Source organism: Ranitomeya variabilis, chromosome 5, assembly GCF_051348905.1.
Source record: "Ranitomeya variabilis isolate aRanVar5 chromosome 5, aRanVar5.hap1, whole genome shotgun sequence".
Lineage (NCBI taxonomy): Eukaryota > Metazoa > Chordata > Amphibia > Anura > Dendrobatidae > Ranitomeya > Ranitomeya variabilis.
In genome coordinates, this window is record NC_135236.1 from 86,936,465 (window position 1) to 86,959,326 (window position 22,862).

At 47.6% G+C, this 22,862-nt stretch overlaps 1 protein-coding gene across 1 annotated transcript in view; it reads right to left on the reverse strand.

Annotated features, from left to right (window-relative positions):
• Positions 1 to 22,862, reverse strand: part of LOC143775026 (zinc metalloproteinase-disintegrin-like MTP4) — an 86,323-nt gene that overhangs the window by 19,327 nt on the left and 44,134 nt on the right. Inside the window, exons 14-21 of the mRNA XM_077262841.1 lie at positions 21,004 to 21,199; positions 20,720 to 20,780; positions 20,491 to 20,638; positions 14,168 to 14,248; positions 12,391 to 12,466; positions 10,901 to 11,006; positions 10,214 to 10,310; positions 9,805 to 9,861 (exon numbers count right to left, since the gene is read on the reverse strand). Of these exons, the coding sequence (XP_077118956.1) occupies positions 9,805 to 9,861; positions 10,214 to 10,310; positions 10,901 to 11,006; positions 12,391 to 12,466; positions 14,168 to 14,248; positions 20,491 to 20,638; positions 20,720 to 20,780; positions 21,004 to 21,199 (822 nt within the window). The remainder of the gene's footprint in view (positions 1 to 9,804; positions 9,862 to 10,213; positions 10,311 to 10,900; positions 11,007 to 12,390; positions 12,467 to 14,167; positions 14,249 to 20,490; positions 20,639 to 20,719; positions 20,781 to 21,003; positions 21,200 to 22,862) is intronic.

Genomic DNA, 22,862 nt, shown 5'->3' on the forward strand with positions numbered 1-22,862 from the left:
CAATTAATTTTCTCGAGGAGCCACATGAGAGATCTTGACTGCTATGGAGGGTCGAACCAATAGGATGAAATAAATGCTGCTCAATATTAAAATTAACATATTAATTATGTTATATTAATATTAATTGTGCAGCACCCCAGAGTCCTGGTTGTTGCAGTGCTGTGGCTCCGCCACTACGGGGAGCTATGGTGCGTCTGATTGCACTAGGGAGTTTCTCTGATCAGGTACACTCACACCAGACTTCACACTCCGGCCACCAGGGGGGGTGGTCCTATCTAGTAGGCCACTCCTCACAACTCTGGTAAAACTGGGGGTTGGACAGGAAGACAGGGAGAAGTAGCTGGGAAGAGCTAGTGAGAGGACCTGTCAGGGATGGGATCCTGGCAGACTCCTCAGAGCAGAACTAACCAGTAAACAACGGGAATACAGAAAAGGAGAAATACCAGAAGGGGTCTTGCTGTTAGACCGAGGCAACCTCCTTCTGAGGCGCAAACAGTCGGTGGCCGGAACGCCGAGCAAGTAAGAGACTTTAAGTACATTGCAAACCACGGCAGGGCAGCTAACTACAGGTTGGCTGTCTCACTTAACACCTAAGCAGACAACGGAGGCAGCTGTGGGAGAGGGGCGACTCTAGGGTCCCGGAAGAACTCCAGGCCTACCCCGTCATACGGGTGCGTCCTACCATATCAACTGGAGGACGGAGAAGGAACAGTAGAGACAGAAAGAAACAGTTGTGAGGACTATCCCGGGAGCTCAGCAGGGAAGAACTACAACACACAGCGCTAGAAGGTAGATACTGATTCCCACCTGTAAAGAGAGCTCCTGATGTGTCGTTGGACCGGCCGGTCTCTGAAAACCCAGTTAACAGCGCTCTGGACTGAGGTCTCCCACATCTTCAGTAAAGAGGTAAAGAGACTGCAACCTGGTGTCCTCGTTATTTACCGCGACCTGCACCCCACAACTGCACCGCTATACCACCGTTAACAGCACCCATTTGCAACGGACGTCCCCCACTGACAGACAGGGCCACGGACCGGGTCTAGCCACCGTGACAACCCCAGGACTGAGATCCCAGAGGCCCGGCTCCGGGTACCCCTCGGCCCTGCGGCGGTGTGGGGGCGCTCCGCAACTTGGCGTCACGAACAGGATCTGCTTAAGCCTGAAGAATCAGGTCATGTGTGCCTAGAGACTGTGATTTGTCGTGCTTGAACTGTACTTTATTGAGAGAACTGTGTGCTACTGCTTGCCGCGGAAAGTTACCGCCAAAATTCGCCATTGCCGCGCGCGGAGGGAGGAGCCTTAGCTACGTGGGCGGGATCGGCCAAAAGAAGCGCGGAACGGAAAGCGCGGTGAGACGCCAATCCCGGAAGAGGAACTCCGACCTCCAGCAGGTTAGTGGGAGGAAGGGACGGCCATGTCCGAGTCGGGAGGAGAGGAGGTGGCGGTCGCAGCCGCGGACGCAGGGGCAGCTCCGGTCCCCGCAGCGGGCGAAGCCGCGGCCCTAATACCGCCACTGGCTGCCGCAGAGCCCGCTGCCCCCATCAGCCAGTCGGACACCGCCGCTAACGCAAAAGCCATAATGCCCTTCTCCATGCCCTACCTGCCCGGAGCGACCTGGCTCCCACGATACTCTGGGGAGGCGCATACATTCACTGACTTTAAAGAAGGGCTCTGCAGCCTACTCGAGTTCTATCCCCTAACCGAGCCTCAGAAGGTCCATATGATAACCGGTCAACTCTTTGGGGCGGCTCTGAGAGAAGTGAAATCCTGGCCCGCTGAGGATAAAGGAACTGCACAACAGATTTTTGCCAAGCTTAAAGCCACCTTTGATACTCGCACTGCCACAGAGATTAAACTGACTTTCTATGGATGCAAACAGAGGTCGCAGGATAGCTTACGGGACTATGCCCTTAATCTCCAGGAAGCGATGCGGGCCATTAAGCAGAGTGACCCCGGCAGCATGCAGGATGAGGATAAAATCCTGAAGGAGCGGTTCATCGAGGGGCTCCTGTGCAGTCACCAGCGGGGCCAATTGCACTTCCTGGCCATGCAAAATCCAGACTTGACTTTTGCGCAGTTTAAAGATAAAGCTATCCAGGCATTGCAGGAGCGGCAGCCCAGCCGCGCAGTGCCACCCAGGCGCCCCGCTCTCACCTACCACCAGGAGGTGGCATTGGATACCCCAGTTGCCGCGGAGGCCGACGCCCAGAGCTTCGAGGACGACTCCCCTGCAGGACTCCGTCTCCAGATGCAAGAGCTAACCAAGAGCGTTGCTGCCCTGGCCCGAACGGTGCAGTCCCTACAGGAGGCCCCCAAAGAGAAGATCCAGTTGGCTTCCAGCCCGGAGGATGTCCCTTGGATGCGACGGAGGAGGACTCCGCCGACCAGGAGCCGGCCCGACGATCGCTTCCACCAGGATGGACGACCCATCTGCCGCCGCTGTCATCAGGTGGGCCATCTTGCAAGGTACTGTCCTTTAAACGAGCAACCCCTGGGGCAAAGAGCCAACCCCCAGGAGTAGGACGGTCAGGCCCGCAGCATTGGAGAACCAAGTATATTGGAGGACGACCAGTTCTCCCTGTAGTGATTGATGGAATCCCCTTGAATGCTTTGCTGGACACCGGTTCTCAGGTGACGACTATACCTTACGTGCTCTACAAACGGTATTGGGAGGACGCTGATATTACTCGTGGCCCTGACGATGATTTCACCATAATCGCCAGTAATGGTCAGCCGTTGCCACAAGTGGGGTATAAGGAGGTCACCATCAAAGTGGGGCGGGTGGAATTGAAAGCCCAAGGGATTGTGATTGTAGATATTGATCGTCGAGAATGTAATCCCATGATGACTCTTGGTACTAATGTTATAGAAAATTGTCTTGCAGAAGTGATTGTTTTGTTGCAACAGGTGGCAGAAAACGCTGGCCACAGTGAGCAACGTGCCCTGCAGAAGGAAATCAGAGCTCTGATGCAGAGACAGCAGGTAGAGCTGACTGGTGGTGAGATTGGTCGTGTCACTGTAAGTGATTCAAACCCCATCGCGATACCTCCCAAGAGTGAAATGTTAATATGGTGTCGAGCAGCCATAGGCCTCAGGGGTAAGGACTACCAGGCCTTGGTGGAACCTGTATATTCAGACAATAGGCCTACTGTTCTGACAGCCCGGGGGGTGGTTGATGTCCGACAGGGGAGAGTGCCCGTACGTGTCCTCAATTGTGGGGAGGAAGAGGTCCACCTAACCAAGTATACCACGCTCGCCAAATTGTTCACTGTCAATAATAGTGTAATACAGACACCTGAACCCTTGGTCCCGTCAAACGTGGCGGAGAACAAAGGTTCTGCAGAGCACTCGAAAGACTGGTGTCGGGAACTGCATGTGGGCACTGACTCCACCCCGTCTCATCAAATACAGGGGGCTTACAGGGTGGTACACGAGTACGAGCAGGTATTCAGCAAACACCCCTCAGATTTTGGGCAGGTGAAAGGGATCCAACATCACATCCCCACGGGAGATCATCGACCCATAAAAGAGAGATATCGCCCTGTACCCCCAGCTCATTACCAGTGTGCCAAGGACATGTTGCGGGAAATGAAGGAGGCTGGGGTGGTGAGAGACAGCTGTAGCCCCTGGGCAGCTCCGTTAGTCCTCGTTAAAAAGAAAGATGGTACAATGAGGATGTGTGTTGATTACAGGCAGTTGAATCGCATTACACATAAGGACGCATACCCACTGCCCAGGATAGAGGAATCTCTGGCTGCTTTAAAATCTGCTAACTACTTCTCTACCTTAGATCTCACCAGTGGGTACTGGCAGGTTCCTGTAGCGGAGGCGGACAAGGAGAAGACGGCCTTCACGACACCAATGGGTCTCTGCGAGTTCAACTACATGCCCTTCGGACTGTGCAATGCTCCAGGAACGTTCCAGAGGATGATGGAGTGCTGCCTAGGACACATGAACTTTGAAACTGTGCTGCTGTATTTGGATGATGTCATTGTCTTCTCTAAGACCTACGAAGACCATCTGAAGCACCTGGCCGAGGTGTTCGAAGCCCTGTCCAAATTCGGCTTAAAGGTGAAACCGTCCAAGTGTCATCTGCTCAAACCTAAAGTGCAGTACCTGGGCCATGTGGTGAGCGCTGAAGGAGTGGCCCCAGACCCCGACAAGGTCACAGTGATCAAGGACTGGCCAAAGCCTAGTGACCTCCACGAAGTCCGGCAGTTCCTCGGGTTGGTAGGTTACTATCGGAGATTCATTAAGGATTTCACCAAGAAGGCCGCACCCTTGCAAAATCTGCTGGTGGGCCAACCAAAGAAGACCAAGGGGAGGAAAACCCCCTTTGATTGGAACGAAGAGCTGGAGGAATCCTTCACCTGTTTGAAGTCGGCACTGACGGGAGAAGAGATACTGGCTTACCCCGAATACGATCAACCGTTTGTGCTGTACACAGATGCCAGTAATGTGGGATTAGGAGCCGTTCTGTCCCAGGTTCAGAACGGCAAAGAAAGGGTGATCGCTTACGCCAGCAGGAAACTCCGTCCCACGGAAAGGAACCCTGACAACTATAGTTCCTTTAAGCTGGAATTCCTGGCCCTCGTCTGGGCAGTGACAGAGAGGTTTAAGCACTACCTGGCCTCCGCGAAATTCACCGTCTTCACGGACAACAATCCGCTAACGCATCTGGGTACTGCCAAACTCGGGGCTTTGGAACAGCGGTGGATGGCCCGGCTGTCCAACTATGATTTCACCATCAAATATCGGGCAGGACACCAGAATGCCAATGCCGATGCTCTGTCCCGAATGCCCAATCTACCAGAAGTGGGAGAAGACCCGGAGGCACTTGAAGAGGTGGAGCTGCCTGCCTTCCATCGCCCCAAAGCCACTCAGAACTCTCACCATGTGAAGAACAGGCACAAGAACCAACCGGATGCCACGCTGAATCCCCTGCCCCACCACGGATGGGCAGAAACCCAGGATAGTGACCCCGCGGTCCGTCAGGTGAAGGAACTCTTGACGCAGGCTGGGTTGCACCCTGGCCCAGATGATCCACAAGAAACTCAACAGCTGTGGAAGGGGAGAAGCAAACTGTTTATCCATGATGGCAAGTTGTGCAGGAGGAGCATCGACCCACGTACTCATGAATTGGTGTGGCAGATAGTGGTGCCAAGGCGAGATGCGCCCATGGTTCTGGGAGCCTACCATGATGGAGCCGGACACTTCGGATGGAGGAAGCTGGAGAAGCTGCTCCGAGGGAGGTTCTATTGGATTGGCATGAAGAGAACCATTGAGAAGTGGTGTCGAGAGTGTGGTCCGTGTAGTCTGCGAAGGAAGGACCGTGACAGTCAACGGGCTCCCCTGCGGCCCATCATCACCAAACGGCCGCTCGAACTGGTCGCGCTGGATCATGTGAAGCTGACGCCTAGCCGGTCGGGCTATATCTACGCCCTTACCATCGTGGACCACTACTCCAGGTTTTTGGTGGTTGTGCCTGTCAAGGATCTAACAGCTAGGACTGCCGCCAGGGCCTTCCAGCAGCACTTTTGTAGACCCCATGGCTACCCAGAGAAAGTACTGACCGATCAGGGGCCTGCATTCGAAGCGGAAGTGTTCCAAGAATTCTGCCAGTTGTACGGGTGTAAGAAGATCAGAACTACACCGTACCACCCCCAAACCAACGGGATGTGCGAGAAGATGAACCAGGTAGTAATCGATTTATTGAAGACCTTGCCTGTGGAGGAACGGAACCTGTGGCCGACAAAGTTGCCTGACTTGGTGGATATGTACAACCACATCCCAGTAAGTTCCACCAACTGTACTCCAGCGTACCTGATGCGAGGAAGGTCTAGTCGGTTACCCGTTGATCTGGACATGGGGGTCCTAGTACCCGAAGATACCTCGCCGGAGGCAGATTGGGATACAGAAAGGCAGCGAAGATACCGCGAAGTACAGGAGTGTGTGGAGAGAAGTCTCGCCCAGGCTAGGCAGAAACAAGAAAGGGACTACAATCAACACGCTCCTGCGATTCCCCTGTCACCTGGTGAGCAAGTGCTTAAACGAAAGAGGAGGTTACACAAGCTTGATGACCAATGGGAAGCGGAACCGTATACCATCTTGCCATCCGACTTCGACAACACTAAGGTCTGTCTCATCAGCAAGGACAGAGGGGAGACCTCGACAGCGGTATCCAGGGATCACCTTAAGGTCTGCCCCGATAAGTTGAAAGAGAGGGGCACGGCCCCAGAAATCTCCCCGCCGGTGGAAAAGGAGAAGATGTTCCATACTGTCCTTGGTGACTTTCCCCAGTCCTGGACTCAGATAAATCAGGCCATCGCGGTACCTGTTCTAACGTTTCCACAGCCGGACCCACCAGAAACAATGGTGGTACCAGATCATCCGGTCCCGCAACCTCAACAAGCCTTGCCTGAAGAAGCCATGCCAACCGTTGAACCGGCAAATCCTCCCTCTGCTATCAGTGAGCCTGCCGTACCCACTGTTGATAGCAGCAGCTCTGAGAGCCTCAACCTGCCAGTGCTACCCAGACTCACTAGAAGTGTAGTTAGAAAACAGCGCACTACACCAGCGGTAGCAAGCATAGCGGGCCCTGTTAGACCAATAGCAACCCCTGCGCTGCGAAGGTCCACACGCAGCACTCAAAATCAAACTCCCCTCCGCTACAAAACTTGGAGGTATTGATAGGGCTGCTATGTAATTGAAAATGTTTGTATGCATATCCTTTTGTTACAGGTTTTTAAATGGACACTAGAGTAATGGACGGTGAATTGCTCAAAAACTTCCACAAGGGGGGCCCCTTTGTTTACCCGGGGTCCCCGCTGTTTCAACCACTGAACTGAGAGTCATAAACTGTGCATGACCAAACTTTCGCAACGTTCAAGAATCCTCACCTCCCGTAAAGGGAAGCTCTGTTATGTTCAATTGTTATGCTATTTCAAAAATTTGTGTGTTTTCTGTTAACATGTATTATTGTTCTTGTTTTCCCAGTCCCGGAGTACTGGATTTAACCGGGGGGGAGTGCAGCACCCCAGAGTCCTGGTTGTTGCAGTGCTGTGGCTCCGCCACTACGGGGAGCTATGGTGCGTCTGATTGCACTAGGGAGTTTCTCTGATCAGGTACACTCACACCACACTTCACACTCCGGCCACCAGGGGGGGTGGTCCTATCTAGTAGGCCACTCCTCACAACTCTGGTAAAACTGGGGGTTGGACAGGAAGACAGGGAGAAGTAGCTGGGAAGAGCTAGTGAGAGGACCTGTCAGGGATGGGATCCTGGCAGACTCCTCAGAGCAGAACTAACCAGTAAACAACGGGAATACAGAAAAGGAGAAATACCAGAAGGGGTCTTGCTGTTAGACCGAGGCAACCTCCTTCTGAGGCGCAAACAGTCGGTGGCCGGAACGCCGAGCAAGTAAGAGACTTTAAGTACATTGCAAACCACGGCAGGGCAGCTAACTACAGGTTGGCTGTCTCACTTAACACCTAAGCAGACAACGGAGGCAGCTGTGGGAGAGGGGCGACTCTAGGGTCCCGGAAGAACTCCAGGCCTACCCCGTCATACGGGTGCGTCCTACCATATCAACTGGAGGACGGAGAAGGAACAGTAGAGACAGAAAGAAACAGTTGTGAGGACTATCCCGGGAGCTCAGCAGGAAGAACTACAACACACAGCGCTAGAAGGTAGATACTGATTCCCACCTGTAAAGAGAGCTCCTGATGTGTCGTTGGACCGGCCGGTCTCTGAAAACCCAGTTAACAGCGCTCTGGACTGAGGTCTCCCACATCTTCAGTAAAGAGGTAAAGAGACTGCAACCTGGTGTCCTCGTTATTTACCGCGACCTGCACCCCACAACTGCACCGCTATACCACCGTTAACAGCACCTATTTGCAACGGACGTCCCCCACTGACAGACAGGGCCACGGACCGGGTCTAGCCACCGTGACAACCCCAGGACTGAGATCCCAGAGGCCCGGCTCCGGGTACCCCTCGGCCCTGCGGCGGTGTGGGGGCGCTCCGCAACTGTATCACTTAATATTGAGCAGAGTATGCTGACATCCCCCTATATAACGAATGAGTCCACACACATCCCTATTCCTGCACTATGTCCCGTGCCATCCCTCCCTGCACTATGCCCTGTGCTGCTCCTACGTGCACTATGCCCTGTGCCGTTCCTTCCTGCACTGTGTCCTGTGCTGTTCCTCCCTGCACTCTGCCCTGTGCTGTCCTTCCTGCACTATGCCCTGTGCTGTTCCTCCCTGCACTGTGTCCTGTGCTGTTCCTCCCTGCACTCTGTCCTGTGCTGTCCTTCCTGCACTATGCCCTGTGCTGTCCCTCCCTGCACTATGCCCTGTGCCGTTCCTCCCTGCACTGTGTCCTGTGCTGTTCCTCCCTGCACTCTGCCCTGTGCTGTCCTTCCTGCACTATGCCCTTTGCTGTTCCTCCCTGCACTATGCCCTGTGCCGTTCCTCCATGCACTGCGTCCTGTGCTGTTTCTCCCTGCACTATGTCCTGTGCTGTCCTTCCTGCACTATGTCCTGTGCTGTCCCTCCCTGCACTGTGCCCTGTGCCGTTCCTCCCTGCACTATGCCCTGTGCTGTCCTTCCTGCACTGCCCTGTGCTGTCCCTCCCTGCACTATGTCCTGTGCTGTCCCTCCCTGCACTGTGCCCTGTGCTGTCCCTCCCTGCACTATGCCCTGTGCTGTCCCTCCCTGCACTATGTCTTGTGCTTTCCCTCCCTGCACTATGCCCTGTGCTGTCCCTCCCTGCACGTCGTGCTGTGCTGTCCCTCCCTGCACTATGCCCTGTGCTGTCCCTCCCTGCACTATGGCCTGCGCTGTCCCTCCCTGCATTATGTCTTGTTCTGTCCTTCCCTGCACTATGTCTTGTGCTGTCCTTCCCTGCACTTTGTCCTGTGCTGTCCTTCCCTGCACTATGTCCTGTGCTGTCCCTCCCTGCATTATGTCCTGTGCTGTCCCTCCCTGCACTATGCCCTGTGCTGTCCTTCCCTGCACTATGCCCTGTGCTGTCCCTCCCTGCACTATGCCCTGTGCTGTCCTTCCCTGCACTATGCCCTGTGCTGTCCTTCCCTGCACTATGCCCTGTGCTGTCCCTCCCTGCACTATGCCCTGTGCTGTCCTTCCCTGCACTATGCCCTGTGCTGTCCCTCCCTGCACTATGCTCTGTGCTGTCCCTCCCTGCACTGTGCCCTGTGCTGTCCCTCCCTGCACTATGCCCTGTGCTGTCCTTCCCTGCACTATGCCCTGTGCTGTCCTTCCCTGCACTATGCCCTGTGCTGTCCCTCCCTGCACTATGCCCTGTGCTGTTCCTCCCTGCACTTTGCCCTGTGCTGTCCCTCCCTGCACTATGCCCTGTGCTGTCTCTCCCTGCACGTCGTCCTGTGCTGTCCCTCCCTGCACTCTGCCCTGTGCTGTCCCTCCCTGCACTATGCCCTGTGCTGTCCCTCCCTGCACTATGCCCTGTGCTGTCCCTCCCTGCACTATGCCCTGTGCTGTCCCTCCCTGCACTGTGTAGAGTTTTTCTTCCTTACACTATCCCATGCTCTGTCCCTCCTTGTTCTATCTCCTGCGCTTTCCGTCCCTTCACTATGTCCTGCAGTGCTCCTTGCGCTATGACCCAGTGCACATATGGTTGAGATTATCTTTCTTGATTTATAGGATATTTCAGCAATGGAGTTTTCCAGTAGCTAAACTCTAACCTTCGATACAATACATAGATGTTTCTAAAATGAATATTCTATATATCACTGCAGAAAAGTAAGGAGATTAATAATGATACCTGAGGCTTCTGAGACTGAGGTGCCTGTGGTGGATACATTGGTCTTCCAGGATATTGCTGCAAATGTAGAAAATGCAATGTCACGTTATATAAGAACTTGTATTAAACAGAGAGATAAGAGAATTCCATCTAGTGGAAACCTTGTATTACAATACAATGCCAGGATGGATTGAGAGGCGTGAGCTGTTTACCACTATAGTGATGTTAAACTATCTCTGGGACAATAAATTGCATTCAGGAACTTTATTTTTTAAAGGTCCTGTATGTCCTCTAACAGTAACAGTTCAGTACTAACCGGATGGCCAATTGGCCTCTTAGAGATTGGCTTATTTCACTGAAAAAGTACCAAGACTACGTTAAAAAGGTGCTAATAGGAAACAATCAAATATGATATAGTTGATCATCTTACTTTTGGGTTGTGAGGATAGGAATCTGGTTGCCGAGCAGTCCGATTTTGGATTCCGAAGGTGGGGTTGGTCACACCTGAGTTGGCTCCAGCAGACCTCCTGAGAATAGAGAGGAGTGAGATGTGTCATGGTCAATAACTACACAGTCCTTTCCAGATCAGGTTATCTTGCTGTCCCCAATTGTTCTATGCACAATTAGAAGATGCATTTGCGATACAGGCAAAATCTAGAGTCCTCTTTACCTTCTACCAACCACGCAGTGATATCACAAGAACATCCATTGACCATCTAAGGGGTCTCTTGGCTCAGAGAGGTGAACCATTTGCACATAGGGATATGTTTTAACCACTCTAACTACTGAGGAGATCTTGGGGGGTCATGCCCAATAAAGCATTTCTTCTAGAACATAATTTAAGGGAAAGGATCCTAATGACAGAAACTAGATGCAGTGGAACCTATAAACAGAGAGAATTGCACATATTGACATCGTGTTAAGCTTTTTTTTTTAATTGAAATCCAATGATATATCCCAGAAGTAGTTAGGAAGCCAGACGAATGGCCCACAACTGGTGCCAATAGCTAATATATTATGGACGTGTCTCTATATTATGGGTCAGATCTTATTTAGATTATTTCGATCCCTCAAATTCTCATTTTTTTTCCCTTTTACCCCTAATGCAGCTTCATACCTCTGCGTCCTCCTCTTACATCTCTTGTAACCCACAAGAACCACAACAACCAACACGAGGACCACAATAGCGATGATGACACCAAGGGCAATGTAGCCGGCATTGCCTAATTGGAAAGTGGGAAAACAGAGTTAAGAAATGGATAATATAAAAATTTCTATTTTAATACTCAATAATCTGCAACCCAATATAAAGGGAACCTAACAGGATATTCATATTGTCCAAACCTCCGAACCACGGGCTGCATCAACCAGAGAACAGCTCCATTATTGCTGCTGTATGAAATAGAAATCACAATAACCCTAGTGTGCGGATGGTTAATAAATCTATAGTCAATCACTGTTTCAGAAGAAAACATACTTTGAAAGGCCGGTTGCGGACTAAGCATCTTGGACGACTTAGTCTATTAAAGGGAACCTGTCACCTGAATTTGGCGGGACCAGTTTTGGGTCATATGGGCGGGGTTTTCGGGTGTTTGATTCACCCTTTCCTTACCCGCTGGCTGCATGCTGGCTGCAATATTGGATTGAAGTTCATTCTCTGCCCTCCGGAGTACACGCCAGCGCAAGGCAATATTACCTTGCGCAGGCGTGTACTCCAGAGGACAGAGAATGAACTTCAATCCAATATTGCGGCCAGCATGCAGCCAGCGGGTAAGGAAAGGGTGAATCAAACACCCGAAAACCCCGCCCCTATGACCCAAAACTGGTCCCGCCAAATTCAGGTGACAGGTTCCCTTTAAATGCAAGGCAACTTTTCCCGGTTCCAATCCCCTAGACCAACAGGTGTGTACCTATATATGTGTGTGTGTATAAGGAGAGACCTGTCAATCATAGGGTCCGGGCCAGGAAGAAGCCTTGAACTTGAGAGAACCAGCGTTTTTTGCACCATCTTTGTTGTCGATGACTTTGCATCTTTCAAAGCCTGAGGAGGCTAAAAGAATCTGAAAAGCCTGAACATACTGTATGTACTGCAATATAAAAATGACTTACTGATAATATGTTCCTTCTTTTTGGCTTTTATTGAATGCTTTTTACGGCGGTCTCAGATTGGACCCTCTTGAAAAAGACTTCATGTGCACAAATTCTTAGACTGGTCATCTATACCTGGCCGAAATTCCGCAGTATTTAAGAGTAAAGCATACAGGGCTGCAATAATAGAGCAGAGTCTGATTCATGCTGCCTGATCCACGGGCAGCATGTATCAGGCCGGGGCTGTATGAGCTCAGCCCGGTATGTGTGACTCTGAAATGCTGCGGCGTTTCAGAGAAAAACATTCTTTAAAAGCCGCTGGAGCCCAAGTCGCATGCTTGGTCTAGTCTCCAGCTTATCTCGGCCCCTCCAGCTATTAAAGTATGTTTTTCTCTGAGACATCACAGAACAAGGGGCCCATATACTGTTCCCCCCATCAGCACAGGGACCCCCTGCTTTCTATGTTCGCCTCTGCCCACAATTCTCCACTTTATGTATAGTTATCAATTGTGTACTGACCATTGTCAGCTCTGGTGTCACAATTAGGGGGTACCCAGCCTTCTTTACAATAACATTTCATGTTCTGGTCACAAACCTGTAAGAGAAGGAAAGTAGGAAATTTCTAATTTTATCGAGATCGGGAATATGCCAGCACCAAGCAAATATTATTATTATTATTTATTTATATAGCAGCATTGATTACATGGTGCTGTACATGAGAAGGGGTTACATACAGATTACATATATCACTTACAGTAAACAAAACTAACAATGACAGACTGATACAGAGGGGCGAGGACCCTGCCCTTGCGGGCTTACATTCTGCAGGATGGTGGGGAAGGAGACAATAGGTTGAGGGTCCGTTAGTGGTGAGGAGGTAGCGGGGTCAGTGCAGGCTGTAGGCTTTCCTGAAGAGGTGGGTTTTCAGGTTCCATCTGAAGGATCCGAATGTGGTTGATAGTCGGACGTGTTGGGGCAAAGAATTCCAGAGGATGGGGGATATTCGGGAGAAGTCTTGGAGGCAGCTGGGTGAGGAGCGAATAAGTGTGGAGGAGAGAAGGATTTCTTGGGAGGACCGGAGATTACGTGAGGGAAGATATCGGGAGATTAGTTCAGAGATATATGGAGGAGACAGGTTATGGATGGCTTTGTAGATCAGTATTAGTAATCTGAACTGGATACGCTGAGGGAATGGGAGCCAGTGAAGAGATTTGCAGAGGGGGAAGCGGAGGAGTAGCGAGGAGAGAGATGAATTAGTCGGGCAGCAGAGTTAAGGATGGACTGGAGAGGTGCAAGGGTGTTAGCAGGGAGGCCACAGAAAAGGATGTTGCAGTAGTCGAGGCGGGAGATGATGAGGGCATGCACAAGCATTTTAGTAGATTGAGGGTTGAGGAAAGGACGGATTCTGGAAATATTTTTGAGCTGGAGGCGACAGGAGATGGAAAGAGCTTGGATGTGCGGTTTGAAGGACAGGGGAGGGTCAAGAGTTACTTCGAGTCAGCGGATTTCCGGTATGGGGGAGAGCATGATGTTGTTAATTGTGATAGATAGGTCAGATAAGGAAGATCTGTGAGATGAAGGAAAGATGATGAGTTCAGATTTGTCCACATCGAGTTTGAGGAAGCGAGAGGAGAAGAAGAAAGAGGAGCCCCAAACATGGGCAGATACCATGGACCACTGGGCTCTTCTATGATGTACACAGGTGGCCCGCTGGTGCTCTCTTACCTAAGGCACCACAATCATTGCAGTCATCATATTATACATACTGTGTACTTACAATTGCTCATTTTGTCTTTCTACCCAGATGATTCTTTTCTCTGCTCTGTGTAGAAACAGGAAGTCTCCTGCATTTATCATTCCCCTCTTCACCTCTTGACCCAACTGCTCTGCTCCTCCCCTTGCTAGGGACTTTTGCAGTGATTTATGACTCATGCAGGGAAAACTGACCTCCTGTTTCTACATAGAGCTTAGAAGGATTCAGCTAGTCGAATATAGACCTAACAGAAAAGAGAAGAATTAACTGGGTAGAAAGGCAAAATGAGCAATTGTAAGTACACAGTGTAATATAATATGATGACTGCAATATATTAAGAGGATAAAAACTTTGATCAGAGGAAGAGGAGGAGGAGGAGTGCTTCTTTATGGATTATGAGATAACCAGACAAATGGTGGCAAAATCAAAAACAAAGCTGATAATACTATCAATGTTTTATAATTTATATTACGGTGATGAGTTCTGTTCCTACACAACTGGGTTAGGTTGAAATAAGAACAAGTGGGTGGAACTAGAACTCACTGAATTTTTACCGCACCCGGCATCGCATTCTGCAGCCTTCAAGGATGGTGGTATCTCAGAGCATCTCTCATTTATACATACCTGGAAAAATGACAAATTATTCAGTGTTGAAGGAGAAAAAAAATCATCTGAACAAACAAAAGGACTTGTTATTTCTATACAAAGAAATCATCCGAACAAACAAAAGGACTTGTTATTTCTATACATTTTACCTGTATATCTACATGGGATCTCAAGTACTTGATGCAGGGATACACATCAAATATTTGTGTTTCTGTACCTTAAAGGAGTCCTCCGAGAAATGTGATAAAATAAAGACATAAAATAAATAAGAAACATTTAAATATTGAACATTTTCCTAAATACCATTATTTAGCAAAAAGGTATACTTTCTCTACTGCACTCTGTCGGGATTCAAAGATGGCAGCTGCCATCACTCACACCCTGCCCTAGATTTCAGGATGGGCTGCATGAAGCACAACACAGAGGACCCGTCAGGGCAGCGTGCGGTCAGGCATCGTGAATGCTCAGTCCTCTGTTCACTGAAACTGACAGAACATGGAGGAGTGGAGGCCGTCCTGAAATCTAGGATGGGGTGTGATTGATGGGAGTTGCCATCTTTGAATCCTGACAGAGTGCAGTAGATAAAGCATACCGTTATGCTAAATGAAGGTATTTAGAAAATTGTTTGAATAGTTACATAGATTGATAAAAAGACCTCGGTCCATCAAATTCAACCTTTGTCCACCAATTGTTCTTTTGTCACTAAATAAAATTAACTATAACCACACAATGTTATGTGTATTGAGGAAATCATCCAGCCCTATAATAAAACCTGTTCTAGTGTCTGCCATTACTACCTCTTGTCTAGTCTGACTGCTCTAACTGTAAAGAACCCTGTCCTATTTAGCTGTCGGAATCGCCTTTCTTCCACCCGTAATGAGCGCTCCCTGGTCCTTAGTATGGTCCTTGGAAGGAATAAGTCATGTGCCAGTCGTTTGTACTGACCACACAAATATACATTTCTCAGAGAACCCCTTTAAAGAGGTTGTCCACTACTTAGGCAATTCCTGAATAAGGAGTCTCCCATGTAAAATCATAACACTTATACTCACCTACGGTGCAGGCGTCATTCCACTGAGCCCCAGGAGAGTAGGCGCTGACATAGCAGGAATGGCGCACACACCGAAGGTGAGTATAGCTGTTATTATTTTACATGGGGGAACAATGGTGATTGAGAAGGTGCTGTCCGAGTAGTGGACAATCCCTTTAAGGGGCTATTCTCAAGTTGTCTGTTGAGTAGCTCTGAGAAACGCAATCCCCTTGCAGTTTTATTACTTCCAGGTTTCGAGCAAGGTGGGCACTCCACCTTGAGAGACAGCTCTAGTGAATAATAATACTGTGGTTTGCTCTGGAGTTTACACTGTTATCCCTGTATTCACACATAGAAATAACAAGGCATTTGGAAAGCACAAAGCTGAGGACAGGGAGAGCAGAGAGCTGTGAGTAGCAGACCAGCTGTGTAGTATATAAATCAATTGGCTGGAGACAGCTGACTGGGATGTTAAGAGTTAACCCCTCTCCTGGAATGTAGCTACTGTGCACTCTTGATGAGGTCGATTTCACACGTCAGTGGCTCCGGTACGTGTGGTGACAGTTTCCTCAGATACCGGAGACACTGACTCACGTAGACACATTAAAATAAATGTGTGTCTACACGTCAGCGTGTTTTCACGGACCGTTTGCAAAACATGGAGACATGTCCGCTTTTCTCCGGCAGCACGGTCCGCAAAGCATCCCACACACGTGCACACGGAGAACAGTGTGCACTCTCCTCCGTTTGCACGTACCGCCGCAGGAGAAACAGCGCTACAGTTAAGCGCTGTCCCCTGCGTGTGGTGCTGAAGCCGGCATTCATCCTTTCTGTCTTGCTCTGCTGAAAGCAACGCTTGCAGGACAGAAGGGATGAAAGATCAAGTTTTTTTTTGTTAAAAATAAAGTTTGGGGTCACCTCCCGCCTCCCACCCCCGTGCGCCCGCCCGCTTGCAGAAGAAATACTCACCCAGCTCCCACAATGCCTCCTCTCAGCGCCGGCAGCTTGTCCTGTGTGAGCGGTCACGTGGTACTGCTCATTACAGTGATGAATATGCGGCTCCACCTCCGGTGCGCATAGTCCAGGGGCAGTTATACTGTTGGTGCAGCTTCTGCAGTGGGCCCAAGAGGTAAGAGGGACCCCTTTTACCCTCAAAGTAGGTGGAATTGTACATTATTCTGAGCTATTGGATGTAATGGGGCCCATATACTGATCTTGCACAGGGGCCCTCTTCTGTCCGTGTCTGCCAGTGGCATAGGCTGTCATTATTCTTGGCAGCACAAGTCACGTTAACACAGAACAATTGTCTGCCCACTGAGAATATGTGCAAAATATAATTTCACCTGGCGAACAAGCATTTGGCTTACTTTTCGGGTGACCGGCTACCTGTTTAGACTGCACGATTATTGTTATTGTTCAAGATAGTCGTGCAGTGTAAATGGACCTTAAAGGGAACCTGCCAGCAAGATTGTGCACGGTAACCTAAAGACAGTGTCAGGTCGGTGCCGTTATACTGATTACAATGATACCTTGGTTGACAAAAATCCGTCTTGTGGTTGTTGTCTGATCTTTATTTTCAGTTTTGAGTTAATGAAATGCCCGTGAACGGGGGCGGCCTGTGGGGGTCTTCATGTGGTGCTCTGATTAGGTGTTCACCAGTATGGCTTCTGTCCGGTCACTGATCCCTCACTGACCTGCCCCCTGTTTTGCATAATGAATATTATACAGTGATCCCTTGCTGATTTTGTAAGTTTGCCCACTGACAAAGATGTGAACAGTCTATAATTTTAGGGGAAGGTTAATTTTAACATTAAGAGATAGAATATAGATTTAGTTTCACGCTTACCCCACAATGGGCCATTTTTAACATTCTAGATGAAGCACATCGCAAACTGCCCAGACACATCAAAGCAACACTCATGATATGGGCTTCCGCAACCAGGAAAAGCATATTGCATCAGTGGTTGAATCCAACAATTCCATCACTCTCTCTTATCCGCACCAAGATTCAGTTCATATTTAGAATGGAGTGGATGGACACACTAACCAATAAGGAAAAGATGTCAGGTAGATTCCTATCTACATGGTCTACCTTCATTCCGTCTCTTCCTCTAGAGACTAGGGAAAAATTGAGAGCGCAATTTGAAAACACCCAATGGTACTTATTACAGCGGATAGGTGGTAATACACCAATTCCATAGCTCATTTCGATGGTGGTGCACATGCAGAGAAAAGATTTTGGGATGGGGAGGGCATGGGGTGGGATATGGGTTATAAAACCATCTTGATATTACTGTTTGTTTGCTTTGTAAAAGATTAAAATCTAATAAACAGATAAAAAAAAAAAAAAAAAGATAGAATATCAAAAATAAAATCCAGAAAAACACATTGTATCAATTATATAAATTTATTTGCGTTTTGCAGTGAGAAATAAGTATCTGATCCCCTACCAACCATTAAGAGTTCTGGCTCCTACAGACCAGTAAGGCTATGTGCACACATCAGGATTTCTTGCAGAAATTTCCTGAACAAAACCAGACATTTTCTGCAAGAAATCCGCATGCATTTTTCTCTCGTTTTTTTCGCATTTTTTTGTGCTTTTTTCCGGGGGTTCTGGGATGCAATAATTATTGTGGGAAATCCGCAAAAAATCCGCAAAATTAATGAACATGCTGCGTTTTTTTCCGCAATGCGTTTTTTTCCCGAAAAAAAAGCAACATATGCACAAAAATTGCGGAATGCATTATAAATGATGGGATGTATATGTATTTTTTATTTTTTATAGCGAAAAACGCAGAAAATCCTGAACGTGTGCACACAGCCTTTGATGCTCCTAATCAACTCATTACCTGCATTAAAGACAGCTGTCTAATGCTACGTTCACATTTGCGTTGTGCGCCGCAGCGTCGGCGCCGCAGCGCACAACGCAAACAAAAACGCCGCAAAACGCATGCACAACGCTGCGTTTTGCGCCGCATGCGTCCTTTTTTTAATTGATTTTGGACGCAGCAAAAATGCAACTTGCTGCGTCCTCTGCGCCCGGACGCGGGCGCCGCAGCGACGCATGCGGCGCAAAATGCAAGTGCGACGCATGTCCATGCGCCCCCATGTTAAATATAGGGGCGCATCACGCATGCGGCGCCCGCCGCTGCGGCGCCCGCCGCTAATGTGAACGTAGGGTAACATAGTCACCTTTATAAAAGACTCCTGTCCACAGACTCAATTAAACAGTCAGACTCTAACCTCTACAACATGGGCAAGACCAAAGAGCTGATAAGGATGTCAGGGACAAGATCATAGACATGCGCAAAGCTGGAATGGGCTACAAAAGCATAAGTAAGACGCTGGGTGAGAAGGAGACAACTGTTGGTGCAATAGTAAGAAAATGGAAGCAATACAAAATGACTGTCAATCGACATCACTCTGCGGCACCATGCAAAATCTCACCTCGTGGGGTATCCTTGATCATGGGGAAGGTGAGAGATCAGCCTAAAACTACACAGAGGGAACTTGTTAATGATCTCAAGGCAGCTGGGACCACAGTCGCCAAGAAAACCATTACACCGTAGAGGTTTAAAATCCTGAAGTGCCCACAAGGTCCCTCTGCTCAAGAAGGCACATGTGCAGGCCCGTCTGAAGTTTGCCAAAGAACACCTGGAGGATTCTGTGAGTGATTGGGAGAAGGTGTTGGTATCAGATGAGACAAAAATTGAGCTCTTTGGCATTAACTCAACCTGCCATATTTGAAGGAAAAGAAATGCTGCCTATGACCCAAAGAACACCGTCCCCACTGTCAAGCATGGAGGTGGAAACATTATGTTTTGGGGGTGTTTCTCTGATAAGGGCACAGGACTACTTCACAGCATCAATGGAAGAATGTATGGTGCCATGTATTGTAAAATCCTGAGTGACAACCTCCTTCCCTCCGCCAGGACATTAAAAATGAGTCATAGCTTGGTCTTCCAGCAAGACAATGACCCGAAACATACAGCCAATACAACAAAGGAGTGGCTAAAAAATAAGCACATTAAGGTCATAGAGTGGCCTAGCCAGCCTCCAGACCTTAATCCTATAGAAAACTTATGGAGGGAGTTGAAGCTCCGAGTTGCCAAGCCACAGCCTCAAAATCTTAATGATTTAGAGATGATCTGCAAAGAGGAGTGGACCAAAATTCCTCCTCACATGTGCAAAAACCTCATAATTAACTACAAAAAAATCTGACTGCTGTGCTTGCCAACAAGGGTTTTGCCACCAAGTATTAAGTCTTGTTTGCCAGAGGGATCAAATACTTATTTCTCACTGCAAAATGCAAATACATTTATAATTTGTACAATATGATTTTCTGGATTTTATTTTTGATATTCTGTCTCTCAATGTTAAAATTAACCTACCCTTAAAATTATAGACTGTTCATGTCTTTGTCAGTGAGCAAACTTACAAAATCAGCAAGGGATCAAATACTTATTTCCCCCACTGAATATATTGGAGAAAAAGCACCTTCTTAAGGCAGGTGGCGGTGCCTGCCTGCAGCATGATCGCATCTATAATGTGTATTTAATTCTTTTCTTTGATGGTATCCATAAATTCATAAAAAAAAAATCAGTTTGAAAAAGGCGCTGGATGCCTGCGTAGTAGCAGCTATCGGATCGCTGATAGCTGTTGTTGCGCAGGCGCGGCCGGTGCCATTTTCAAACTTTTTTTTTATTTTATTGAATTTATGTATACCATCAAAGAAAGGAATGAAATACACATTATAGATGCGATCATGCTGCAGGCAGGCACCGCCGCCCCGGAGCACGAGCATATCATTAACTGAAAACTGAAAATAAAGATTAAACAACAACCATCGACCAAGGTGTCATTGTAATCAGTATAACGGCGCCAACCTGACACTGTATGTAGGTTACTGAGCACAATCTTGCTTGCAGGTTCCCTTTAACATGTGGCTGTGCTATAATAAATAGGACAAAGTTTTAATACTTTGCACAGCTGCTATGAAAATACAGCATTGTGTAGGAGAAGCTGATTTGTGAGGGTTCCAAGAGTCAGGACCCGACTATTATTATTGGTGCGGTATCCCAAAAATAAGCCATCAACATTAAAAACTTGGATGATCCCTTTACCAAAGTATCTAAGCAGGAACCTTGGATGTATGTATTACAAATGGATCCCAGTGCTGACCACATTCCCATATTTCATAGCTTTGGGTATGGGAACCTAGAACACATACTTTATTATCGTCACATTTTGTTCCGATCTCCACGAATACTTCCGGCCTCAGAGTTTTACATCCTGAATAACTGCAGTAACCAGTTCTAACGATAGGTTGACTGTAACCTCCAGAACAGAGGAGAACTCCACATTGCGGTCTCCTGGAACTGTAGAGGTAGAAGAGATCAGACATGATAAAGCCTACATCAAGACTCATCACGTCCTTAGAATCCGCAGATAATACCTACCTCAGTCGATTACAGGCATTTTCGATAGTTCGATAGCAGGAATTTTCTGCGGCCTTGGACCCTAGTATAGACAAAAGTTTTAAAGATTTCTAAAAGGCAAAATGAAAAAAATTGAGGAAATGTGACAAAAACACAGACATCCAGTATTTATCTACACCCTCATAACCTAATGTGTAGGAACCACAGGACACATAGAAAAAAAATTCTTGCCCCACTTCCCGTTGGGAATATGTACTATCCTCTACAAATCCGGGGGACTGACGGTTGTGAGGCCGCTGCTTTACCTGCTCCCCAGTAGGTTTCACACTGCCTCCTTAGGGTGGGGCATTTCCCATTGTAGCAATAACCCTCGTTATCATCGCACGGAGATCCATTGATTCGCCAGCGATCGGAGGGACACGTGGCAGATTGCCCATCACACATATCGGTCAAATCACAGTCACCATTCGACGGTCTGCACACAGTACCCGCTGACTTCAGCTGTAAGAAGAAAAATAAATAATAATTTAGAAAAAAATATTATAATATTCTTGCACACATGATGTGGAGGTGCAAAGCTATTTTATCGTTTTGGCAGGAGGTAATGTTATTATTGTCCTCTCTGGTTTACTTCCCCATTCCCTTGGATCCATTAATTTGTATAGTTGGTGTTCTGGAATAAGGAACATGGAGACATTACAACATTTTCCTGTGGGAAGCCCTTTTTTTGACAAGGAAGCTACTGGCCTTGCGTTAGATGGGTGGCTCCATGTGGCCAGTGATGTAAGCAAAACTGCCATGTGTACAATCATGTGACCAATGACATAATAGTCAGATAGTCAGTGATGCCTACGGTGGAGAGAGATCTCCTCCCTCCTTTTTTTATGTGCATGCTATTGGTCGATGGGCAGGCCAACGATGGATGGCGTCTGACATCACTTCCATCATCCAGATGATGTCCTTCATCCGTCACATGTATAATAGCTTATTCACATTACCAACAGTCTCTGAATGGTTACCATGACATGTAAAATGTAAACAGCCTGGATATGCAGTTCACCATCACCCCTTGATGAAGCTAGGTGCAAAACGCGCGTCGGGTGCTGTTCTATCATTGACTGGTGAGACCTCCCTAATACATGAAAATGAAGGTATCCAGCTCAGGAAATAAAATAAAAAGTCTTTATTTGGACAAATTTAAAAAGTAAGCTGCTTGACAAACCAGTGCATACAGGGGGAAGGAATGTCTTTAATAACTGGACGCGTTTCGAACACGTGTAGTGTTCTTAGTCCTCTCTAATGCCACTGTGCATGTATAATATTTACATCCCCCACTTATGGTACTTATATCTTTTTCACTTCATGATATCTTACCTCCATTCACCGAGCTATTTACATCTCATGCTATTTATTATACACTGGTATGTGTCTGTAATATTGGGATTACATTTTATGTATTACACTGTTGTGTGTACTTCTGATTTTGCTTATTATTGTATTTATTTGCCCTCAAGCCTGTACCATGCTATATCTACTATTTCTATACTCATCAGCTTTGATTATCTTGTATCTTACATTTGTTAATTCATTTTCAATAAAAATTCAACTTTTATCTGTATTTCCCTGCGCCCTGCACTTATTCTTTATAGGTTTTTCTTTTTTTTTTGGGTTGATACATATACTCTAATGACAATATTTCTGCCTTTATATTCATAAGGGTTCTGGGAAAAAACAATATGCAAAAGAAACCTCCACAAACTTTGTAATATTTTGTTAATGTTTCATATTTCATTGTATGCAAGTTTGGCAATAGGAGCAAAGTAACACCATGCTATTTTTGATTATATGCAACAATGTGAACCCGTTATATAATAATCTGTTAATAAAACAAATAAATAAAAAGATTATTCTAATATTCACACCACATTTGATGGTTTCTTTTCTCCATTGTAATTGACAACCAAAATTTAAAGAAGAAATGTTTAGTAAATGATGCGTGTCCCTATTATTAAGTTGCCTCATAATCTGTCAATCAAACATGTGATACTACATCTCTCTTGTAGAGGCCGCTGCAGAGAAAGTTGAACCCTCAGCGATCAACGGGTTGCAGATTCTATTAAAAAAAGTGATTGTTTTTGGGAGACAACACTTTAAAGGGAAGCTT